Raw genomic sequence first — 19,849 nt, 5'->3', positions numbered from 1 at the left:
CCACAGTAACATTCGACCCAATCTAGACAGTCCTAAGGGTACGTTTCCATGCAACAGGTCATGCTGTGCTACCTTTAAATACATTCACAGCAACACAGCAGTTAAGGGAGCAAAATCCTCATTTACTATTCATGATACTTTAACTTGCATTAGTAAAGGAATAGTATATTGCATTGGCTGCATCAAATGTAACACACTATATATTGGTGAAACAAAATGGCGCTTAGCTGATCGCTTCGTGGAACATCCGAGAAGTATACGAATTAACACCTCTACCTTTCCTGTCGCCAGACATTTTAACAGAGATGACCACAATATAGAAGACATCGCAATTTGTGGGATATTTCATTGTTATTTGGTGCGTTTACCATCAGGGACTGACATTCCTGTTCTTTTCTGCATCCTTTCTGGCTTCTCTGATCTAATTCCCTTCCCCCAACTGTAAACATATTCTCAGCACACAGGATCCCACCCAAACTGGTTATACAAAGCAGAGGTTTCACAAATTAATAATTATAAATATGTATTTTCAAACACATACACAGATGTTATACAAAGTAGATGTTGCAGAGAAAATTAATCTTACTCCAACACTTACAACACACACACACACACACAGATTCTACAAAGTAAAGGTAATAGAGCAAATTAATCTTATTCCAATAGAACCTGCAGGTGAAATCACTTCCAAGCTTCTGTTAGTCTGGCTTACACATTTGTGTTGACCTATATTTAAAGGACCAGTACACAATAGTTTTAAATAACTATGTCTACTACCATATTTCAACTTAACATTTTACTTAAATAAATTTTGTTATGAAATACAGCCACATTCATGCGCGCACACACACATATTAGAGGCAGGAGACGTAGTGGAGGTAGAATGCCATGGGAGCAAGCCAAAGGAGGTAAAAGAGAGAGAGAGACTTTCATTGCATGATTTAACAAAAGGTGGTGCGTTCACCTTTTTGTTTGTGTTGTAATGTTAATGTTTTGTGACTGGTAAACAGCTTAGCTGTCCAGTTTGTCAATTTAAAGATGGTACAAAGTTTAGTTAGTACTCCATGTGGGAGTTAGGTTTTGTTTTGCTTTGACTTATCTTACTTCTGTAAATAACAAAATTGCATGCAAGTGCTTTAAAAACTTAAAATTTTGTGTCTGGGTTTCCTTAAAACAGGTCTACGAACCTGAAAACGAGTGATATCTTTCACAATATGTATTTCAACTTCCAACTACCTTTTCTTTCTGCATTGACTGACTACATTTGCTGTTTGTTTTATCATCAGAACAAAGCACTCACAGGCATCAAAATCTGACTGCGAGTGTTACACAGAAATATTGAGATTCTGGATGCTGAACTAAACAGCTAATGTGGAGTTTATAAACCTGGCCCAAATACATTTTACTAAGAAAAAAACACAACTAGACACCAAACACAAAACGCTAGTTTTGGGCAGCAAAATATCAATTATGACTTATGCAAGTCTTGGATTAACTTTCTTGAATTGGTTTACATTTGGCTGTTAGATGTTTATGATTTTCTACCTTTGTAACAAAGGGTCCATATGAATAACATAACCACTGGCAGCATGTAGATTCACTGCAGTTCATATCTACTATAAATATGTTCAGGAATGCGGATTATTTTAAACAGGCCAGATATTTTCAAATACTGTAACGACACTACCCTAAACGAGAGATATTAGAAGGACATTCACCCCTGAGAAGCTGCTTCCACTTGAGAAAGTGGTGATGATGAGAAGTATGATTCATATTCTGTGTAAAACCTGTTTTCCTGAACAGCAAACCAGGAGGTACCCACATTCCTGAGTCAACTGCCATGTTCACATTAAAACTCACACATTATTACATTTGTCTTAACATTTCTGATGAGTTTATCCTGGGGTGAGTTCTTGAGCATTCACATAATCCCAAGCCACATTATCCTCTACACAGATGCGGTTGTAAAACTTCTAGCCCCAAAATATTTACTTCAGATTTAACACCTGATTACAAAAAAGAAAACATGATTTGCACTTTGCTTTTATAATAAGTGAGTAGGATTCATGTTTTATGAGCAGTTGATGCCACACAGCTTTGAATGTCAGAATTTGCTCCTTTGTTTATATGGCTTGAAAGTACTGCACCCTGCTTTTTCTATTTGCCTAAAACATTGTACCACCTTGTGTCTGAAAATGGTATTTCACCACAAAGGGGGAAAAATAACAAGTTACACAACATCTAACAAGGCATTTCATTCGATTTTGAAAGTCTGAATAAATAAAAATATGTCGTGCACAACAGTGTGGGAAATACAAAGACTTTGTGAGACAAAGAATCACTAGAATTCCACACTCACTGAATCTGTGGGACAGGTGACTGACAATAAATGAAACAGTTCTTCTGAAACGGGCACTGTGTCCAGCACAGACAGCAACACGTCTAATAATGCTCGAGTATCAACGTGAACAAGAGGGCTGCTCTATAGTGTACCTTCATCTTTGAAAAGAAAACACATTCACAGTGAAATTAACAATTTTAACTGGATCAGTGAGCAAACGTGCTTAGATCTTTTAAGGGACTATATTAATTTGTCTGCCTATCTATTCATCAACCTGGCCGTATGTCACACATTCTTGAATAATCTAAAGGTGTTTTTTTTTTTTTGTGTGACAGCTACTGCATGATGCATGACAATCTTGTCAAGTGTGCCAAGGAATTATGATACAACATTGTGGCAAAGTGGTTGGTAAGGGGAACAGATGTCGCGGTGGTGCGGTGCAGGAGTGATGAACAGACAACAGTGATTCAGTGAATAAGTGCTTTATTGCTCTTTTCCAGGTCTGGCGACCGTCAAAAATAATAAATCCCCGGCAATACACAACAATGTGTAAAGCACGGGATAATGAAGCCAAGGGCACAGTCCTGAACAAAAACAGCGGTACGGTCACCAGTCCTGGGTGATCGAAAACGTGCAGGTGCTCAGTGCAGTGGTGCTCCGGATAGTGCTCTCCTTTCGACAGCTCCGGAGATGTACGTTAACTGTCTAGTGCTGAATACAAAAACAGACAGTTACACGGACAGACACAACAATACAAAACACTAACACAATCCACTCTGAGAGCTCCTCTCTCAGTCCTTCTCTCTCTCCACTCGTTTAACCCAAACGAAGGAGAAGATCAGCGTTACCCTGGCCCCTATATGTAATCCCGCATGATATCGAGATAAACGGTTGCAGCTGCCTCTCGTTTACCTTTCAAATCAATACGGTCTTACAACAGAGTCGCGCTTCCCTCCAGGCTGACCCACTTCCCTGACCCGGAAACGAACTGTCAGGCCAGCCCTTCCAGATACTTCTCCTCTCGTTCTTTAGCGCCCTCACAGGTTGGGAGGAAGATTCATCACCAGAACTCATCTTTCCGTCACAAACATCCATAACTATAATACACTCAAGGTAAGATGTGCTGTAATACGAAAATAAACTAGGAAAACTATCTGACAAACATTTCATTTGAAATTGTAGTGCAAGTGTTTAAATTTAATTTGCACCAAATAGTAATGTACTTTAATTCTGAAAACAACCAAACTGCTGAATATATTGTACAGTTTGCAAGTGACTGCAATTTAGTCTGAATGAGAATATTTTTTCCCAGCATGTCAGCCTACATGAGGAAGTTCACAATCGAACCTTCAGCATCATAAGAACATAAGAAAGTTTACAAACGAGAGGAAGCCATTCAGACCATCTTGCTCGTTTGGTTGTTAGTAGCTTATTGATCCCAGAATCTCATCAAGCAGCTTCTTGAAGGATCCCAGGGTGTCAGCTTCAACAACATTACTGGGGAGTTGATTCCAGACCCTCACGGTTCTCTGTGTAAATAAGTGCCTCCTATTTTCTGTTCTGAATGCCCCTTTATCTAATGTCCATTCGTGATCCCTGGTCCTTGTTTCTTTTTTCAGGGCGAAAAAGTCCCTTGGGTCGACAATGTCAATACCTTTTAGAATGCTGAATGCTTGAATTAGGTCCCCTCGTAGTTTTCTTTGTTCAAGACTGAATAGATTCAATTCTTTTAGCCTGTCTGCATATGACATGCCTTTTAAACCTGGAATAATTCTGGTCGCTCTTCTTTGCACTCTTTCTACAGCAGCAATAGAGAGGTGACCAGAACTGAACACAATACTCAAGATGAGGTCTTACTAATGCAATCGGCTATAATATGTACTATACAGTGCCTAACTTATTTTCCAATTGTTGCCAACCAACTGCACACCATTTCTGTAGTTCTGAAATGTGATACCATTATTGTTAATACATAATGTCCCACCTGGTGATACTTTTTCCAATATTGTGAATTGCATTCTATATTGTATTGGTGCATATTTTTAGCTATTTTTGAGTTTTATGTAAATCGTTTTTTTTTTGTTGTTTTTTTTTTCAGGGCTTTCCTTTTTGATATACTGTATGAAATGAGTGTTTTCCGTTACATTCCAAAATGCTTGAGCGTTTCTTTGTTTTTTTGTCAAAATATGTATAGTAGTAACTGGACAGTACTTGCACACTTAAGTTTTACCTTCTTTCCTTTGCTGTCTTCCACAATTAAATCCCTACGGTCACGGGTGCATTCTTGCAGAGCATTTTGAGATGTTATAGTAATAAAATAATGACTTGAATCGCATTATTGAGGAGTTAGGTGTTAAAATGAGTGATCAGGAGAGGATATATCAGTTTGCAAGTCTACAAAGAGGTATGTGAAAAACACAGCGAACAAAGAGAGGGGCTTGGCTGGAGATACAGAACTGAGTGTCCTTTTGCGATTCAATGCCTTTTAAACCGGTTTTACTCTTTTAAAAAAAAAAAAAAAAAAAACGTATTACTTCAATTTGCGCCGCGGCATTTATTTTAAATTGATCAAAACGACTGCAGCCCTTAAACGAGGGCGCCCTGTATTAATAATATTATGCTTTACAAACTCTGCAATATTTTAGTACATGATTTAAGCCATTTTAGATGCGGCGCGTGAGAGGCTCCAATCTGCAACACTATACTCTTGTGTTTTTGGGGCTTGAATACAGTACATTTACTGATTGTTAACGAGAGCCTATTAGGTGGGAGTTGGAAGGTCCGGCAGTGTGTATTGGTTGTTAAGGGACGGAAACAATACTGGTCTGGCAGTTAAGTCCAACAGTGTGACGTAGTGTTTTTTTTTTTTTTTTGCAACAAAAAGTTCTTACATCGGAGTTAGGGGCTAATCACATTACAGCGTTTATCTGCGGCGTTTTTCGTTTACACTTGGGCGTAAAAAATAACGAAACAGGTTCGATTTCCAGAGTCCTTCTACATTCCAATGCAATATGAATCCTGTGCATCATTCCAATGAAGGAGAGAAAAAAAAAGGGATGATCGGGTTCACTTTATAATAAAACACCACTGACTTGCGAATACCCTCAGCAGACAAAAATGCCGAATTGTAAAACAAACATCTATTAAAATAAACGCAGAGGTAGCTAATTGGACTTAATTTCATTAAGTAATAAGACACGACACAGAGGACATTACCAGGGATTCGCAGTTTGGGTAATGATGGAGCCCGAGACACTGTATAATGCCTGATATATGCCCGATGTGGAGGGTCTTATTACTTATAAACACCACCACTGTTACAGCAAAATTAATAAAAGTTTGTATGTATTTTAACTGAATGTACTTTGCACGTCTCCTTCCACATAAGCCCTCTAAAATGAATATTCTACACGTAAGTATAGTCGTATCCCGAGCACAAAAGCTCGAATCCCCTGGCTTTAATATTTACATTACTTATTATTTATAATTATAACCCGCTGTATTTTGATTAATAGAAAATTAGGTATGGTCATAGTTTATAGACATAATATCCTAAACAACATATAGACAGTACTATTTTTATTTCAATTCACCGCACCAATCACGCTGGGAAACCGTAAGTCAAAAATTAATAATGAAACATGAATAATAATAATAATAATAATAATAATAATAATAATAATAATAATAAAATAAATAAAAATTATGTATATTGATGTTTTTCCTTATTTACATGGACAAAAACATTACATATATATTATAATAATACCTGCAATAGCACAGAATGTCTCTTCGATCCGCTTCACTAGACCACGTCTGGACCAGAGTTTCTCAGCGGTGGCGATACCACCCCCAAGAGCCGTTCTGAAGAAAAGAGGGGCGTTTACATCCAATACGACTGGAGGGCGGCGTGCACCCAAGAGGACAAGGGGTGGGGGAGGGGCGTTGTGTTTCCTTATTTAAAATTAAGGAACATTTTATTTCAAAGTGTTGATTAACTGCTTGCACATAATGTGCCAGTGATGTAGTCACCGACCTGTGCACTATAAGATCTTGTGCTCATCAAGTCGGAAATGTGTGTTGCTATGCAGCAACGCCACAATGGCGCAAGCAAAGAAGACATGTCAGCAATATTCCATATTATATACTATTTACCTATATGTTGATTATACCAGTGACTGGGGTTTAAATACATGCACTCTGAGATTTAGTTTACGAACGCATCCATCACTCACCATGGACACTGACCTACTCCTGCCCGGTGCTCGCTGCACATTCACGTTGCACACTTGCAAACACATTACATACACAACAGTTTTGCACTCGGTCACCTACAACGGGAGGGGAGTTTTATGATTATTACATACGAGAGAAAGCGCATTTGAAAGGTTAATAACAATGTAGTTCTATATATTTCATTACATTAGTATTTATCATATTGCCTGTTACGGTCAAAGCGGGTAAAGAATAAAAAGTTAGTTTAGTTGAATCCGCTGCTTAGATTTCGAGTCCACCCCCAAGATTCTGCATATGGTATATCCCGATTTCAGGTCGGATGTAACTGGCTGTCACTATCGTGACTGTCGGATGGGAAGGCGTTCTGTCAGGACTAGGAATCATGGCTGCTTTGTGCCGTGCCTCTAGAATTCTTGGCAAGACTGTGCTTTCAACGAAAGCTGTAAGTGTGCATTCATTTAATGTAAATTAGACAAGCCCAGGGATATCAGTATTACCTTAGAACAACTCGGTGTGGCAATGTAGATATGTGTTAAAGTGGTTTGGTTTTGAACAGTCAATAACCAAAGTCATTCACAGCTCACAGTCAAGCTGAGTAAGATAACCGCCGCTGGTTTTGTCAATGTAAGGTAAAAAATAAAAAATAAAAAACGTTTTAAGATTGATAATAAAATATAATGCAAAGTATAATAATGTTTGGTAAAATATAATAATAAAGGCGAACTAGAAGGTGGGTAGAATTCGATAACACGATGTGAAGTCAAGGTCACTGTGGCGAACACAAAGAAAATAAGTGTTTTGTAGACGTTTTGCTCAATTAAAACGTTAGGCCAACCAAAATTATTATTATTATTTTTTTTTTAAAAACTACTTATTGTTTACATAATAATTATAAAATTATTATGTAATTATTGGAACAGCATTATGGGATACTGCAGGGCGGAAATGCGGGGTCATGCAAGAACTTCTGATGAGGCTGCTGAGATGCTTGCCTGCCACTAGATGGCACTGCAAAAAAAAAGGATCAAATGTGTTTTATTCATTCAAAGTATTCAGAAAATAAGTATTTGTTTTAGTAAACAATTCTGTACGTGAAAAATATTTTTTTTAATGTTCAATTATATATGCATTTCTATGAATACTGTTAATACAGTCTATGCAGTGGAATAATTACAAGAAATTGTAAAGACCATTGTTTTCTGCCAATTATTACTGGGAAGATGGGTAATAGAATAGGAAATGTGGAGCAATACGGCAAAGGAACACTTTTTTATGTATAATAAATTAGTGAAGAAGTAATCAACTGTGGCAGCAGGAATCTTCCAAACAATAATGATTATTGTTACAAAGCTGTGGCATAACTACAATCTGCTAGATCGGGGGCTCTCAAACTTAGGGTTGTGGTCCCCAGGGGTGTGTAGTGGAATTGATCAAGGGGGATTGTGTCACCATCACATTTTTTACGAAGGATACATTTTTTTTTTTTTTTAAAAGTGAGACCCAGAGCACTGAAGAGCAGGCACACTGGTATAAATTAAGACCGGAACTTAAACCATGTGCATCATCATCACCCTTTTTTGGGGGGGGGGGGCACTTTTCGGCACTTGATGACTTTCGAACCCTCGTGCTGCCGCATGCACATTTAGAATTAAGCAAACTATAAGAACAGAAGACAGTTTACAAACGAGAGGAGGCCATTCAGCACATCTTGCTCGTTTGGTTGTTAGTAGTTTATTGATCCCAGGATCCCATAAAGCAGCTTCTTGAAGGATCCCAGGGTGTCAGCTTCAACAACGTTACTGGGGAGTTGGTTCCAGACCCTCACAATTCTCTGTGTAAAAAAGTGCCTCCTATTTTCTGTTCTGGATGCCCCTTTGTCTAATCTCCATTTGTGACCACTGGTCTTTGTTTCCTTTTTCAGGTTGAAAAAGTCTCTTGGGTCGACACTGTCAATACCTTTTAGAATTTTGAATGCCTGAGTCAGATCGCCACATAGTCTTCTTTGTTCAAGACTGAATAGATTCAGTTCTTTTAGCCTGTCTACATATGACATGCCTTTTAAACCCAGAATAATTCTGGTCACTCTTGTTTGCACTCTTTCTAGAGCAGCAATATCCTTTTTGTATCGAGGTGACCAGAACTGAACATAATGTTCAAGATGAGGTCTTACTAATACATTGTACAGTTTTAACATTACTTCCATTGATTTAAATTCAACCATCCACAAGTAATAAACACAAGTATGAGATTTTAAGCCAGAATGGGAGGAAGAGTTTGCTTTTACTGAAAACCACAAACGTCATTATGAAACAAATCACAACAAATTTTCATCTGAATATCCTCAGTTGTTGTTATTACAATGAAAACAATTACATTATTGTATACTGTATATATTTAAGATGAGTTTATATTTGTAGCTGACAATTTTAATTTCTTAGTCAGTTTTTGAGTTTGTGAAATCATTGGCGCACATGTGCACCTCAAAAAAAATTGCTGGTCGCACAAAAAACTTTTTCTGGACCAATGCAACCAAATTTGGCGAACTGTAGAGTACGTTTAACTTTCTGTTGTTCTGGCAGCTTCCGGCGATCGTCCAAGGAGGTGCTCGGCAGTTTCACTTTACTGTCTACGGGAATAAGGACAAGACCGCAAAAGTTTCAAATGCAGTAAGTATTCTATTTATTTATTTAAGTGACTGACATTGTTTTAAGTATGGATGTGTTAATAATCTTAATTTTTAAATGTAATTATTTCGACTGTTAACAATTAACTGACTTCTGAACTGAGCTGCTCCTATCCTGTTTAACTTATGTTTTTGGTTGAACCTTCTGATCTAACTGAAGTTATAGTGCTCGCAAGTTGTGAATCACCTTGTATATTGTTTGCAGTAGTTCCCATTAAAATGCTTTGTTTTACTGTCGTTTTTTTCAGATATCTACACAGTACCCAGTGGTAGACCATGACTTTGATGCAGTTGTTGTGGGTGCAGGCGGGGCCGGCTTGCGGGCTGCTTTTGGTTTGTCTGAGGCTGGCTTTAACACTGCCTGCATTACAAAACTGTTTCCTACAAGATCACACACAGTGGCTGCACAGGTAAGATAGCCTTAAAATAGTACCCAAATATATATATATATATATATATATATATATATATATAATATATATATTATATCTATAAAAAAAAAAAAGTTGCCTGATTTGCTTGTTTTATGACAGTCTATTTATGTTCAGAAAATCCATTAACATACAGAGCTTTTTAGGCAATGATAATATTGCATTAGTAATGTAAAGTCCACCAAGACTTTATTATTTAAGATTTAAAAAACACAAACCAAAATGGACTAAATGTTTTGTTTAACATATTTTTGGTGTTTCAGGGTGGAATAAATGCAGCCCTGGGAAACATGGAAGATGATGACTGGAGATGGCATTTCTATGATACAGTAAAGGGTTCTGATTGGTTGGGAGATCAGGATGCAATCCACTACATGACAGAACAGGCTCCTGCTGCCGTTGTTGAGGTGAGGACCCCATTACAACTGTCTATGCACTGAAACACGCCAATTTGGATCACCAACCAAGATTGCCCACCTAAATTGTAACAACCATGATAAAAGCTGTGATTACAATATTATTACTTGCTGTAGTAGTATATCTAACTGGCTAGATCATTGGTCTTTTGGTTAAGTTACATGAAAAGTTCTCAGGACTACCAAAATCAATCTTTTTAGTACTGGGGTAGGGCAATGCTTTTTTCATTTTGTGGTATGTCGTGGTATATGCACTGTATTTTTTAATAATATTAGAATTCCCCCCCCCCCCCCCCCCCCCAAAAAAAAAAAACACTTGCATCTTGCCTTAAACGTTAAAATAATATTTCTTATAGATTAAACTGTCAATTGTGTGAATTTTCGGTTTCAGTTGGAAAATTATGGAATGCCATTCAGTAGAACTGATGACGGGAAGATTTACCAGCGTGCTTTTGGAGGACAAAGTCTGCAGTTTGGAAAAGGTGGCCAGGCCCACAGGTGCTGCTGTGTAGCTGACAGGACCGGACACTCTCTGCTGCACACGCTCTATGGTCGGGTAAGAAACTTTTATAAATAGGTCTGTAAATACAGCGATTTTAAATATACATTTTGGTATCCTAAAAGGATATTCTTCCCAGGCATTTTGCAGAGAAAGGCCTTGTAAAATGTTCCCACAGATCCAGATTAGCAGTGTTACATTGTTCAAGATTAGTGGTTTGGAGACTACGAAACTAGCTAAAAAGAATCTGTTTAACTCAATGTTAGATCTGTAAAAAAAAAAAAATATATATATATATATATATATATACACTTTTTTGCTGTACTTGGTAATGGCACTTCTTTCCTGGTCACACTAAGTTCCTCTTCCTTGCACCTTTTTGATTCTAAAATTATTTGCTCCACTTCCCTCTTTTTTACTTGCTTTTACCATCAACTTTTTTTTAAATTAGCTGACGTTCCTTTTTTTTTTTCATAACTTCACTCAAATTCGAGCATCCTTGCCCCTACACATTTACATATCATTTTTCCCAAACTTGCTGACACATCTTGGGACTCAAGTTCCCCAGTTTAGCTCCTTACAACAGGTTAAAAACACCTCCTTCAACCTCCTGGACTTTCTTGATGTCCCTACGCTCTATGCTTCTTTTGCTTCAGTGCTGGGTGTTTCCCTCCTGTTTCACAGGCTTGGTGGAGATGCCAGCTGGTTCTGGTAGTTGTACCTGGGTGCCACTCTCCACCTGGGTTGCACCTTTGCCTGAGGTAACTTGTTTCCTGCACATTGAGGTGCTGGGTTCTGTGATGCATTTCATGACCCAGGTGATCCATATGTGACTTTCCTTCTTTCTGTTAGTCCAGTATTACTTCTTGATGCTGAATCATTACCCCTTCCTTCCACATATATCCTCAAATGATCTGGTTTCAACATTCCAGCTTTCTGTATTGTTTGATCTCGCCTGCTAGATCCTCGACCACGGCCTCTCCCAATGAAGTTATAAAACCCCTAGTTTTACACAAACAAAATTGGCTGTGTTTTAATTCTGGAGAGCTAGATGGATGTGGCTCTTAAAAGAATAATAATTATGTACCTTTCTTTAGTCCTTAAGGTATGACACCAGCTACTTTGTTGAATATTTTGCCTTGGATTTACTGATGGAAAACGGAGAGTGTAAAGGAGTGATAGCGCTGTGCATGGAAGATGGGTCAATCCACCGCTTCAGGGCAAAAAACACTGTCATTGCCACAGGGTAAGTAAGAACATAAATACAACAAAAATAGAGGTAGCCCGGTATGATTGTTGCGCAACTATTCCTGATTACAATCAATTTGACTGGCATATCTGTGTTATGACATGGGTTTCCAACAATCTAAAGTGCTGTGTCATAGTGTGTTAGTTGAGGGACTGTGCTAATATTTTGTCCGTCACACATCATAAGAACAATACTGTTAATCAGTGCATATCTTTAAAAAGGTGGGTGTTTACAATGACTTTGTTAAATTTTCTAATGCTGTTGCAAAAATGCTCCAATTTTAATTACCACCTGGGTTTACAAAAGATGTAATGTAGTGCTCTACTTGTCATCCTTGATTTTTGTCTACCGACAAGGATGGTTAAATGCAGTTACTTGTCAGATGTTTCCCCTAAGATTACCTCGTAGCACAGAACAGACTTGTTGATCTGTGCTAAAATTCTGTCAGTCCAGCCAATGCTGTTGCAGTTTATTTTTTAATATGTGTTTTGTTTTATGGCTACAAAACACATATTTTATTTATAGTATGTAGTACCATCAGCATCATTGCCTGCAATATTAACTTGATGTTGAAATAATTTACCGGGTAAAAGATTCTTAACAGCCCACTTGAATTAAATCAACATGCGGATAGAATACAGCAACAAATGAAACTTATTTCAATACAAGGAGCTGCCTTAATAAAAAATAAAGTGAGTGTGTGATGAGCTCCCGACAATGCCACCAGATTAGTGCTGAAACTGCCAATGCTTTCTCATTCTATATTTAGTTAGTTTCGGGTATGGTTCAGTTTTTGCAAATTTCGGTTTGTTTGAGAAAATCAATCCTACCGCTGTGGTAACTGCAGCCCTCGGAGTCTGGAAACCCTGGTTCGGATCGAGGCGTTCTGTAGTACAAACCTTAATGGAGAACTGTCACAACAAGTGAAGCATGACAATGCAATAAATCAGAATGATTTATTGCATTAATAGATTCTGGACATTGTTCATGTAAAATGTCAATTTTGTGGCACTTTAACGTAAGCTGTGTGATATGTTTTGTGTGTTATCTATTTTTAATATTGCATACTGAATACACAGTAATCTGTTTATCAAGAAAGGATATTACTATGGTTTGGAGAAAAAAAAAAAAAAACATGCACAACTGTTGGAACATTTTATTTAGATATAAATGAATTTTTGGTCTTAGAATACAAAGATTAAGCCAGATTCTGGTTAAATTCCTACTTGGACAGTACAAACTAGAAATAAAACAGGTTTTCTTAGGAAATTACAGTTGATTTTATGAGGGTTATAAAAACTGACTACTTCAAAGATAAACTGGATTGAACCAGATGCTTTGAAGCTAGGGTTAGGACAAATGGGCAATTAACCAAGTGAGAAGAGATTTGTGTCTTTCTGATAGGTTTAAGGAAAATTCATGATGTCACTGAGAGACTGCATTTAAACTGAGAACACCAAAATGTTCTTTGTGTTGCTCTGATCCATGCTTGGAAAGAGGATTCCTGGAAACTGTTGTCACCATGTAACCTTTAAGATGTCTGGTTGTAACTTTGCAACTCAGAACTTTTATTTTCAATAAACTATACTTATCTGAAAGCCAAATGATGACTGTGACTTCTCTTTTCCTTTTTTATTTTATGCCTTAAATTCAACAACAATAATATTGACTGCTGCTCTCCACTCCCAAACCACACAGTCTGCATATCTTGTAGTTTGCTGAACTTCGGGGAAGTTAGTTTGATCGACTTGCCCACTTTGTTTCTTATGCTGCTTCTCTTTTTTCTTCTTTTAAGTGGATATGGGCGTGCCTTTTTCAGCTGTACTTCTGCCCACACCAACACAGGTGATGGCACGGCCATGATAACTAGAGCAGGTTTGCCCAATCAGGATTTGGAGTTTGTGCAGTTTCATCCCACAGGTATGTAGTTCTTGCTAGAGACTAGGGCTGTCCCTGTACTTATTTTCAAGGGCTACTATTTTCTTGGTTATATGTTGAGAACAAAACTGTTTTAAATAAGCAAATTCTGGCTTTAGTTCATTCATTATATACCTGTTTAAACCAGCGTAATACAAATCAGTACGAATTTTAGGCAATGCAAATAAATATAGGATTTTATTTATCTATAATATAAAAAGTCTACAAAAGGTACTGTATATACCGTTGGGTCAAAGCTTCTAACAAAGTTACTGAGCTTTGTTCATGCAGTAACCCTATTTCAACCTGAAACAGAAGCACCATAGACAAACATTACATCGATCTACATAAATTGTATAGTGTCAGGGTTTAGCTTCTATGAGCTTGAATTAGGTTTATTTAGTTGGTCCTATTGCCAGTGTTAAATTATACAAATTGTCTTTTTTTTAATTAAAAACGTAGGTATTTATGGGGCTGGTTGTCTGATCACTGAAGGCTGCAGAGGTGAAGGGGGCATCCTCATTAACAGCGAGGGTGAGAGGTTTATGGAGCGCTATGCTCCTAATGCAAAGGACCTTGCCTCTCGAGATGTTGTATCACGTGCTATGACCATTGAGATCCGTGAAGGAAGGTTTGTACTGCTGCTGTTTAGCCATTAACCCTTTCGCCCTATAGGGCACTGTAGACGCCCATTATAGATCACATCAGAAAGCAACCAATCACAGTGAAATATTTTTTGCTTTGCAGAGGATGTGGTCCTGATAAAGACCATGTCTACCTGCAGTTACATCATCTGCCACCTCAGCAGCTTGCCGCTCGTCTGCCAGGCATCTCTGAGACTGCCATGATATTTGCAGGTGTTGATGTCACAAAGGAACCTATCCCTGTCCTTCCTACTGTTCATTACAATATGGGAGGAATTCCAACAAACTACAAGGGGCAGGTAGGCACAATGCATTAAAGGGGCTTTGTAGAGATCAGTGGGCACAGATCAGTTGGTGCTATTCACAAAGCTTTAACGTGTTATTAAAGCTTATTTTGATACATTAAAAGTTTGATGTTTGTACCTTATGTTCTACATTGTTGGAAATTGAAAATCTTAAAGCTACCCAGTACAGTACACCCTCGCTATAATGAACCTGTTTGGGTCCGTTCAGTTGTTTGTTATATTGAGGGGTTCATTGTAGCGAAAGGACAATAAACTGTTCAAATCTGACATGAATCTTTTCAAAGTGCTCCAAATCTTAATCCAGCATGCAAGAATCCCAAACTGAGTTTTTATTCCAAATCAACCCGACATGTAAAGTTAGCCAGATCCTCAAGTGTTTTTTTTTTTTTTTTTCCTTTAATCAGTTTTACTTTGCCGCATGGTTACTGAACAAGCCAAAAATCAGAGGGCTTTTTGACAACCTATGTTCATGTCAAATATCAAACGATCTATGTATTTTCCAGCTTTGTTGCAACATAAAATTATTTTCATTTTGGAGGCATGGTTACATAGCGTATTATTTATTAAGACCAAAGAGTTGACTTTACTGCAGAGGTGGCATGATTCCCATGTGCACAGACCGGGATTATCTTTTATTTTTTTATTTTTGGGGGGGGGGGGGGGCCAGGGTCATGGTTCATTCGTTATAGCCGACGGTTCATTATAATGAAGGGTGTTTTAGAGAAGGTGTACTCTTTTCAGTAAGAGCATATTTTATTGGAAGATTTCATTTTAAAAATGAAGGACTTGATGGACAAATATTTAATCATATATCATACAAATACCATTTTAACATTGTTTATTTAATTTTTATTTAAGCTCCCAACGCTTGCCCCACTGAACCACATTCCACCACTCTCTTTCCACTTTGTTAGTTTGTAAATGCCCTGTTCTATTGCAGGTCATTACTCACCGTAATAATGAGGATCAGGTTGTTCCAGGACTGTATGCCTGTGGGGAGGCTGCGTCTGCATCTGTTCATGGAGCCAATCGACTCGGTGCAAACTCCCTTCTTGATCTGGTTGTGTTTGGTCGTGCGTGTGCTCTGAGCATTGCTGAATCTTGCAAGCCTGGTACGTGACTTAAGACTTTGTGAATACTGTAATATAAAACTGAATTGAATACTTTGTCTAGAATTTTGTTGGGTTCTGTTTGTATCTTTTTTTTTTTTATTTTAGGAGATACGCTTCCATCTCTTAAATCTAATGCTGGAGAGGAATCTGTTGCCAACCTAGATAAAATAAGATATGCCAATGGTGACAGAAGGACTTCTGAAATCAGACTTGACATGCAAAAGGTAGTGTATCTTTAAAAATATGCACACACACATTATATTGTAATAATGTTCTCCCTCAACAAAACACAAATTATACAATCTTGTTTTCCTTTTTATTTTTTACTGAATTGTGTATACTATTCTTGTGTTTATTTTGTCCTTTCTTGTGACATAGACAATGCAGGCCCATGCAGCTGTGTTCCGTACAGGCCCCATTCTTAAAGAAGGATGTGAAAAACTGAGCGCTGTCAACAAGACAATAGATGACATAAAGACATTTGACAGAGGTATTAATCCTAATAAACACTCATTTATAACAAAAATCTACATGCCTCCTTATACTGTACCACCGGCTACTAAATTATACTGCACTTCCAGTGAGGTGGGAAAGCAGCAAGTTTGTGGAAGTGGTTGGGTATCCAAACACAACTTCTTTTTTTTTTTTAAAAGAAGTATGAACTCAGATTTCTTTATACGTTAATTTACATTTTACTTTTAGGCATTGTATGGAACACTGACCTGGTGGAGGCTTTGGAACTGCAGAATCTGATGCTCTGTGCACTACAGACAATCTACGGTGCTGAGGCACGCCGAGAGAGTCGTGGAGCTCATGCCAGGGAAGATTTTAAAGTAAGAGTTAATTCACTCATGTCAAATCCATTATTTTATTTTTTTCTTAGCATCTGTATAAAGTTTTCATTGGCTGGGGGTCGGTAACCCCATTGTTACAAAGATACTGTATGTTTGGGGATTTAATACCATATTTGAAATAACCATACATTGGTTCAGAATGGTCTTCGAAAGCAGATATTTATCATTTGGTGTTATCAAAAACTATAGTGAGTGTCTTCAATATTTCCATATTCTGTGTGTTTACAAAATTGTTTGTTTCTTCTATATATTATTTTGACTTTAGGACCGTGTAGATGAATATGATTATACAAAACCAATACAAGGACAACAGAAGATCCCTTTCAGTGAACACTGGAGAAAGCATACCCTGTCCACTGTGGATTCAAATGGAAAGGTACAAAACAAAATTATTTACTGTCCTAACAGTCCTAGTTCTATTCTCAAGCTTGAAACACACCTACTGTACTGTTTTTTTCTTGTTTGCACTGCACTTTTTATTCCAACTAATAGACTTACATTTATTTTTGTTTGTATTTCTTTTAGGTGACCCTTGAGTACAGGCCTGTGATTGATACATCTTTAAATGAAGAAGAGTGTTCTGCCGTCCCACCTGCTATTCGCTCTTATTAGACAGAATATATAAATATATTAATAAAGTGTCTATCATTAAGTGCTTATTTTTTTTTAATAGCAGTTTTGACATCTCTTTCAATCTGTGATTTCAAACATAGGATATACCTGTAACTGTGTACTCCTGATGTATGTTAAAACGTTTTATTGCTTTAAAAAAAAAGTAGACTGTAATTGTTCTGTGCACGCAGAGTGATTTACATGTTGTTCCTGATTAAATATAAAATCGACAAGTATGTTGCTACAATCTAGAAAAACTAGAGACTGTACAATGCAGCACATTTAAGAGTTGACTAAAGTTGCTTGCATATCTGAGCTACATTCATGCTGTAAATAAAAATCACCATTTTCCATTCTGTTGTTTTAAATATTATAGTTGGCACTTGCTTCCCCAAATAAATCCAGCTCCAGGAGCGTTATTTGCAAAACCATCATTTTTCAAAAGCAGTGTATGACTTGCATGCCTTAAGGCTGTTTGATTTCATATTCTGGGTAGCTTTAAATGCAGTATTCAAAAATTAAGTTCTTTGAAACTCTGAGTATTTGTACTTAATTACTCTGTTCTGAAACAATTAGAGATGACTAGAAATGTCAGAATTGCCCTGTCCAATAAGAACCTTATAACATCCATGAGATTATGGAAGTTTACAAGGGCAGTCAACACAGCATCCCTGGTTCTTGCCTCACTTGCCTGGTAAATAATGATTAAAAAAATTAAAAGCAGGGTTTTTCTGCAAAACACTGTTTGGGTAAAGTATTAATGAGTGCTAACCAGGGTTTTATTTGACCTCTTAGCACTGATTTCCTTTCTTCATAATCTTTTAGTTATTGTGTTCATTTTTTTTTTTTTTTACTTTAATTCAGGAAAGTAATTTTTCTGTACGGTATTTAACACGACCTGATTGTAACTCACCTTAGCCAGAATGTTACAGGAAGTTAATCCAACTGGTCAGAGCTCAGTACATGTAATTAAGCATCCTCATAAGGGGAGCTTGTATGAATATGTCAACCCGTCACCAATCATACTTCTGCTCATACCTCGTAAACCATTTAAGCTGGTTTACATTTTAGTGTTTTGGAAACTGGGGACAACATCTGAGGGCAACCTTCACTTTGACCTGTGATCTACGATGACCACCATATTGAGGTCATGGTAAGTTTTTGGTTTCTGGATGATAGACCTAACCCTTCCAGGTACTGGCTTCATATGTTGTACAGAGTTCTATTCTGTGCTTCTCTAGATCAAGTTCAGTCATAGGTGTGATTTTCTTTCTGCAATGCTGCCGCTGCCACTTCGTCAAGGCTTCCGAAACCATTTGGACGTAGTAACTTGTAGGGTTATATAAATACTTTGTTGTCCAGTAAAAATAAACGCTTTCATTGCCGCATTGCTTGCACCATGTCAGTGATACAGACCACCTGCTTGATATAGGGTCTTTATAGTTGGAACAAGATTGTGTTCTTTCATTCCAGGTGATGTCCAGTGAACATTAAACATTTCAGTGCCACATTGTTTTTAACCTCGGGATATATCAGCATATCTTTTTTACATTTCCATTTTTCCTTGTTTACAAATCATTTGATCTGATCCAGCATACACCTTGGTTTATGCTACCCAAGATGCTTTTTTTTTTTTTTTATAGTTTCACTAATCTTTCTCCAACAACAAAGCTTCCAATATCCAGTGTGTTGTCTTTGTCACACAGGGTCATAGTCTCGTGCCGTTGAAACCTGGTTTCCAAAACAAAATATTTCATGGATTTACCCCTTGCGACAGGTCTTTCATTTTCAGAGGAAATTATAATTTGCTTTAAAGCATAAAGCTTAGAATACAGGTATTGACCTTAAGTTGTTGGTGTAGAGCACAAAAGACTGAACACTGCTTCAGTACACTCTGAGCAAATCTAGGACCCATAGACTCACAGGTCCATATGATTTTACATAAAGTTGGCTCCTCCTTTTCTATTCTCTTTGCTGATAAATTGGTGGTTTACGTTACTTTACTGTAACATGTTATATAGGAAAATATATTCAGTACATTTCTGAAATACAAAAAGTGAAAGAAGAAAGCCTACATGCTATGTGGTGGCTGCATGGCCTATATTCACAGTATGTACAGAACAGTACATTATAGCAAAAAAGAGACAAAGAATGGCTTTCAGTAGGGGAGTCAACATAACAAGAAAAGTTAGTTCACCATGACAGAGATTTCCAATGTAGAATACCCTATTTGTAGGAAATATCCAAATATTCTGATAATTCTAATAGTCATTTTCATCACAATTGGAAAAGCATTATATGTATACATGTAAGTCAGACATACATATGTACATGTCTTCACTATATTACCAGGCTGTGATAATATACTGTACCTCACTGTGGTTGTTAAGGGTTTCCATTGATATTACTGCAATGCTAATTTTTAAAAAGTAGTCATATCGACAAGAACATAAGAACAACATTCCATTGTTTGTTTTGTAAATGGGTAACCGGTGATGCACACAAAGTGGGGAAATTCACTAGACATTTACTTAAATGGTAATTTTTTTA

The 19,849-nt window shown here is 37.3% G+C and overlaps 1 protein-coding gene across 1 annotated transcript; it reads left to right on the top strand.

Annotated features, from left to right (window-relative positions):
• Positions 1 to 6,910: 6,910 nt before the first annotated feature.
• Positions 6,911 to 17,652, top strand: sdha (succinate dehydrogenase complex, subunit A, flavoprotein (Fp)). The gene is made up of 15 exons (XM_041245693.1): positions 6,911 to 7,019; positions 9,157 to 9,243; positions 9,509 to 9,670; positions 9,955 to 10,098; positions 10,499 to 10,663; positions 11,704 to 11,852; positions 13,651 to 13,775; positions 14,235 to 14,403; positions 14,520 to 14,715; positions 15,662 to 15,833; positions 15,939 to 16,057; positions 16,212 to 16,323; positions 16,536 to 16,666; positions 16,953 to 17,063; positions 17,213 to 17,652. Exons 1-15 carry the CDS (start codon positions 6,960 to 6,962, stop codon positions 17,297 to 17,299), a joined length of 1,989 nt encoding a protein of 662 aa, XP_041101627.1. The 5' UTR covers positions 6,911 to 6,959; the 3' UTR covers positions 17,300 to 17,652.
• The last annotated feature ends 2,197 nt before the right edge of the window (positions 17,653 to 19,849 follow it).

The sequence above is a fragment of the Polyodon spathula genome, chromosome 3 (genome assembly GCF_017654505.1).
Source record: "Polyodon spathula isolate WHYD16114869_AA chromosome 3, ASM1765450v1, whole genome shotgun sequence".
In the NCBI taxonomy this organism is placed as follows: domain Eukaryota; kingdom Metazoa; phylum Chordata; class Actinopteri; order Acipenseriformes; family Polyodontidae; genus Polyodon; species Polyodon spathula.
The sequence above is the reverse complement of the archived record's forward strand: the minus strand, read 5'-3'. Positions and strand labels throughout refer to the sequence as shown.

Coding starts and splice junctions, on each gene's coding strand:
- sdha (XM_041245693.1), top strand. CDS start 6,960: ATGGCTGCTTTGTGCCGTGCCTCTAGAATTCTTGGCAAGACTGTGCTT. Junction 7,020..9,156: donor CTGTGCTTTCAACGAAAGCT/GTAAGTGTGCAT, acceptor TTGTTCTGGCAG/CTTCCGGCGATCGTCCAAGG. Junction 11,853..13,650: donor AACACTGTCATTGCCACAGG/GTAAGTAAGAAC, acceptor TCTTCTTTTAAG/TGGATATGGGCGTGCCTTTT.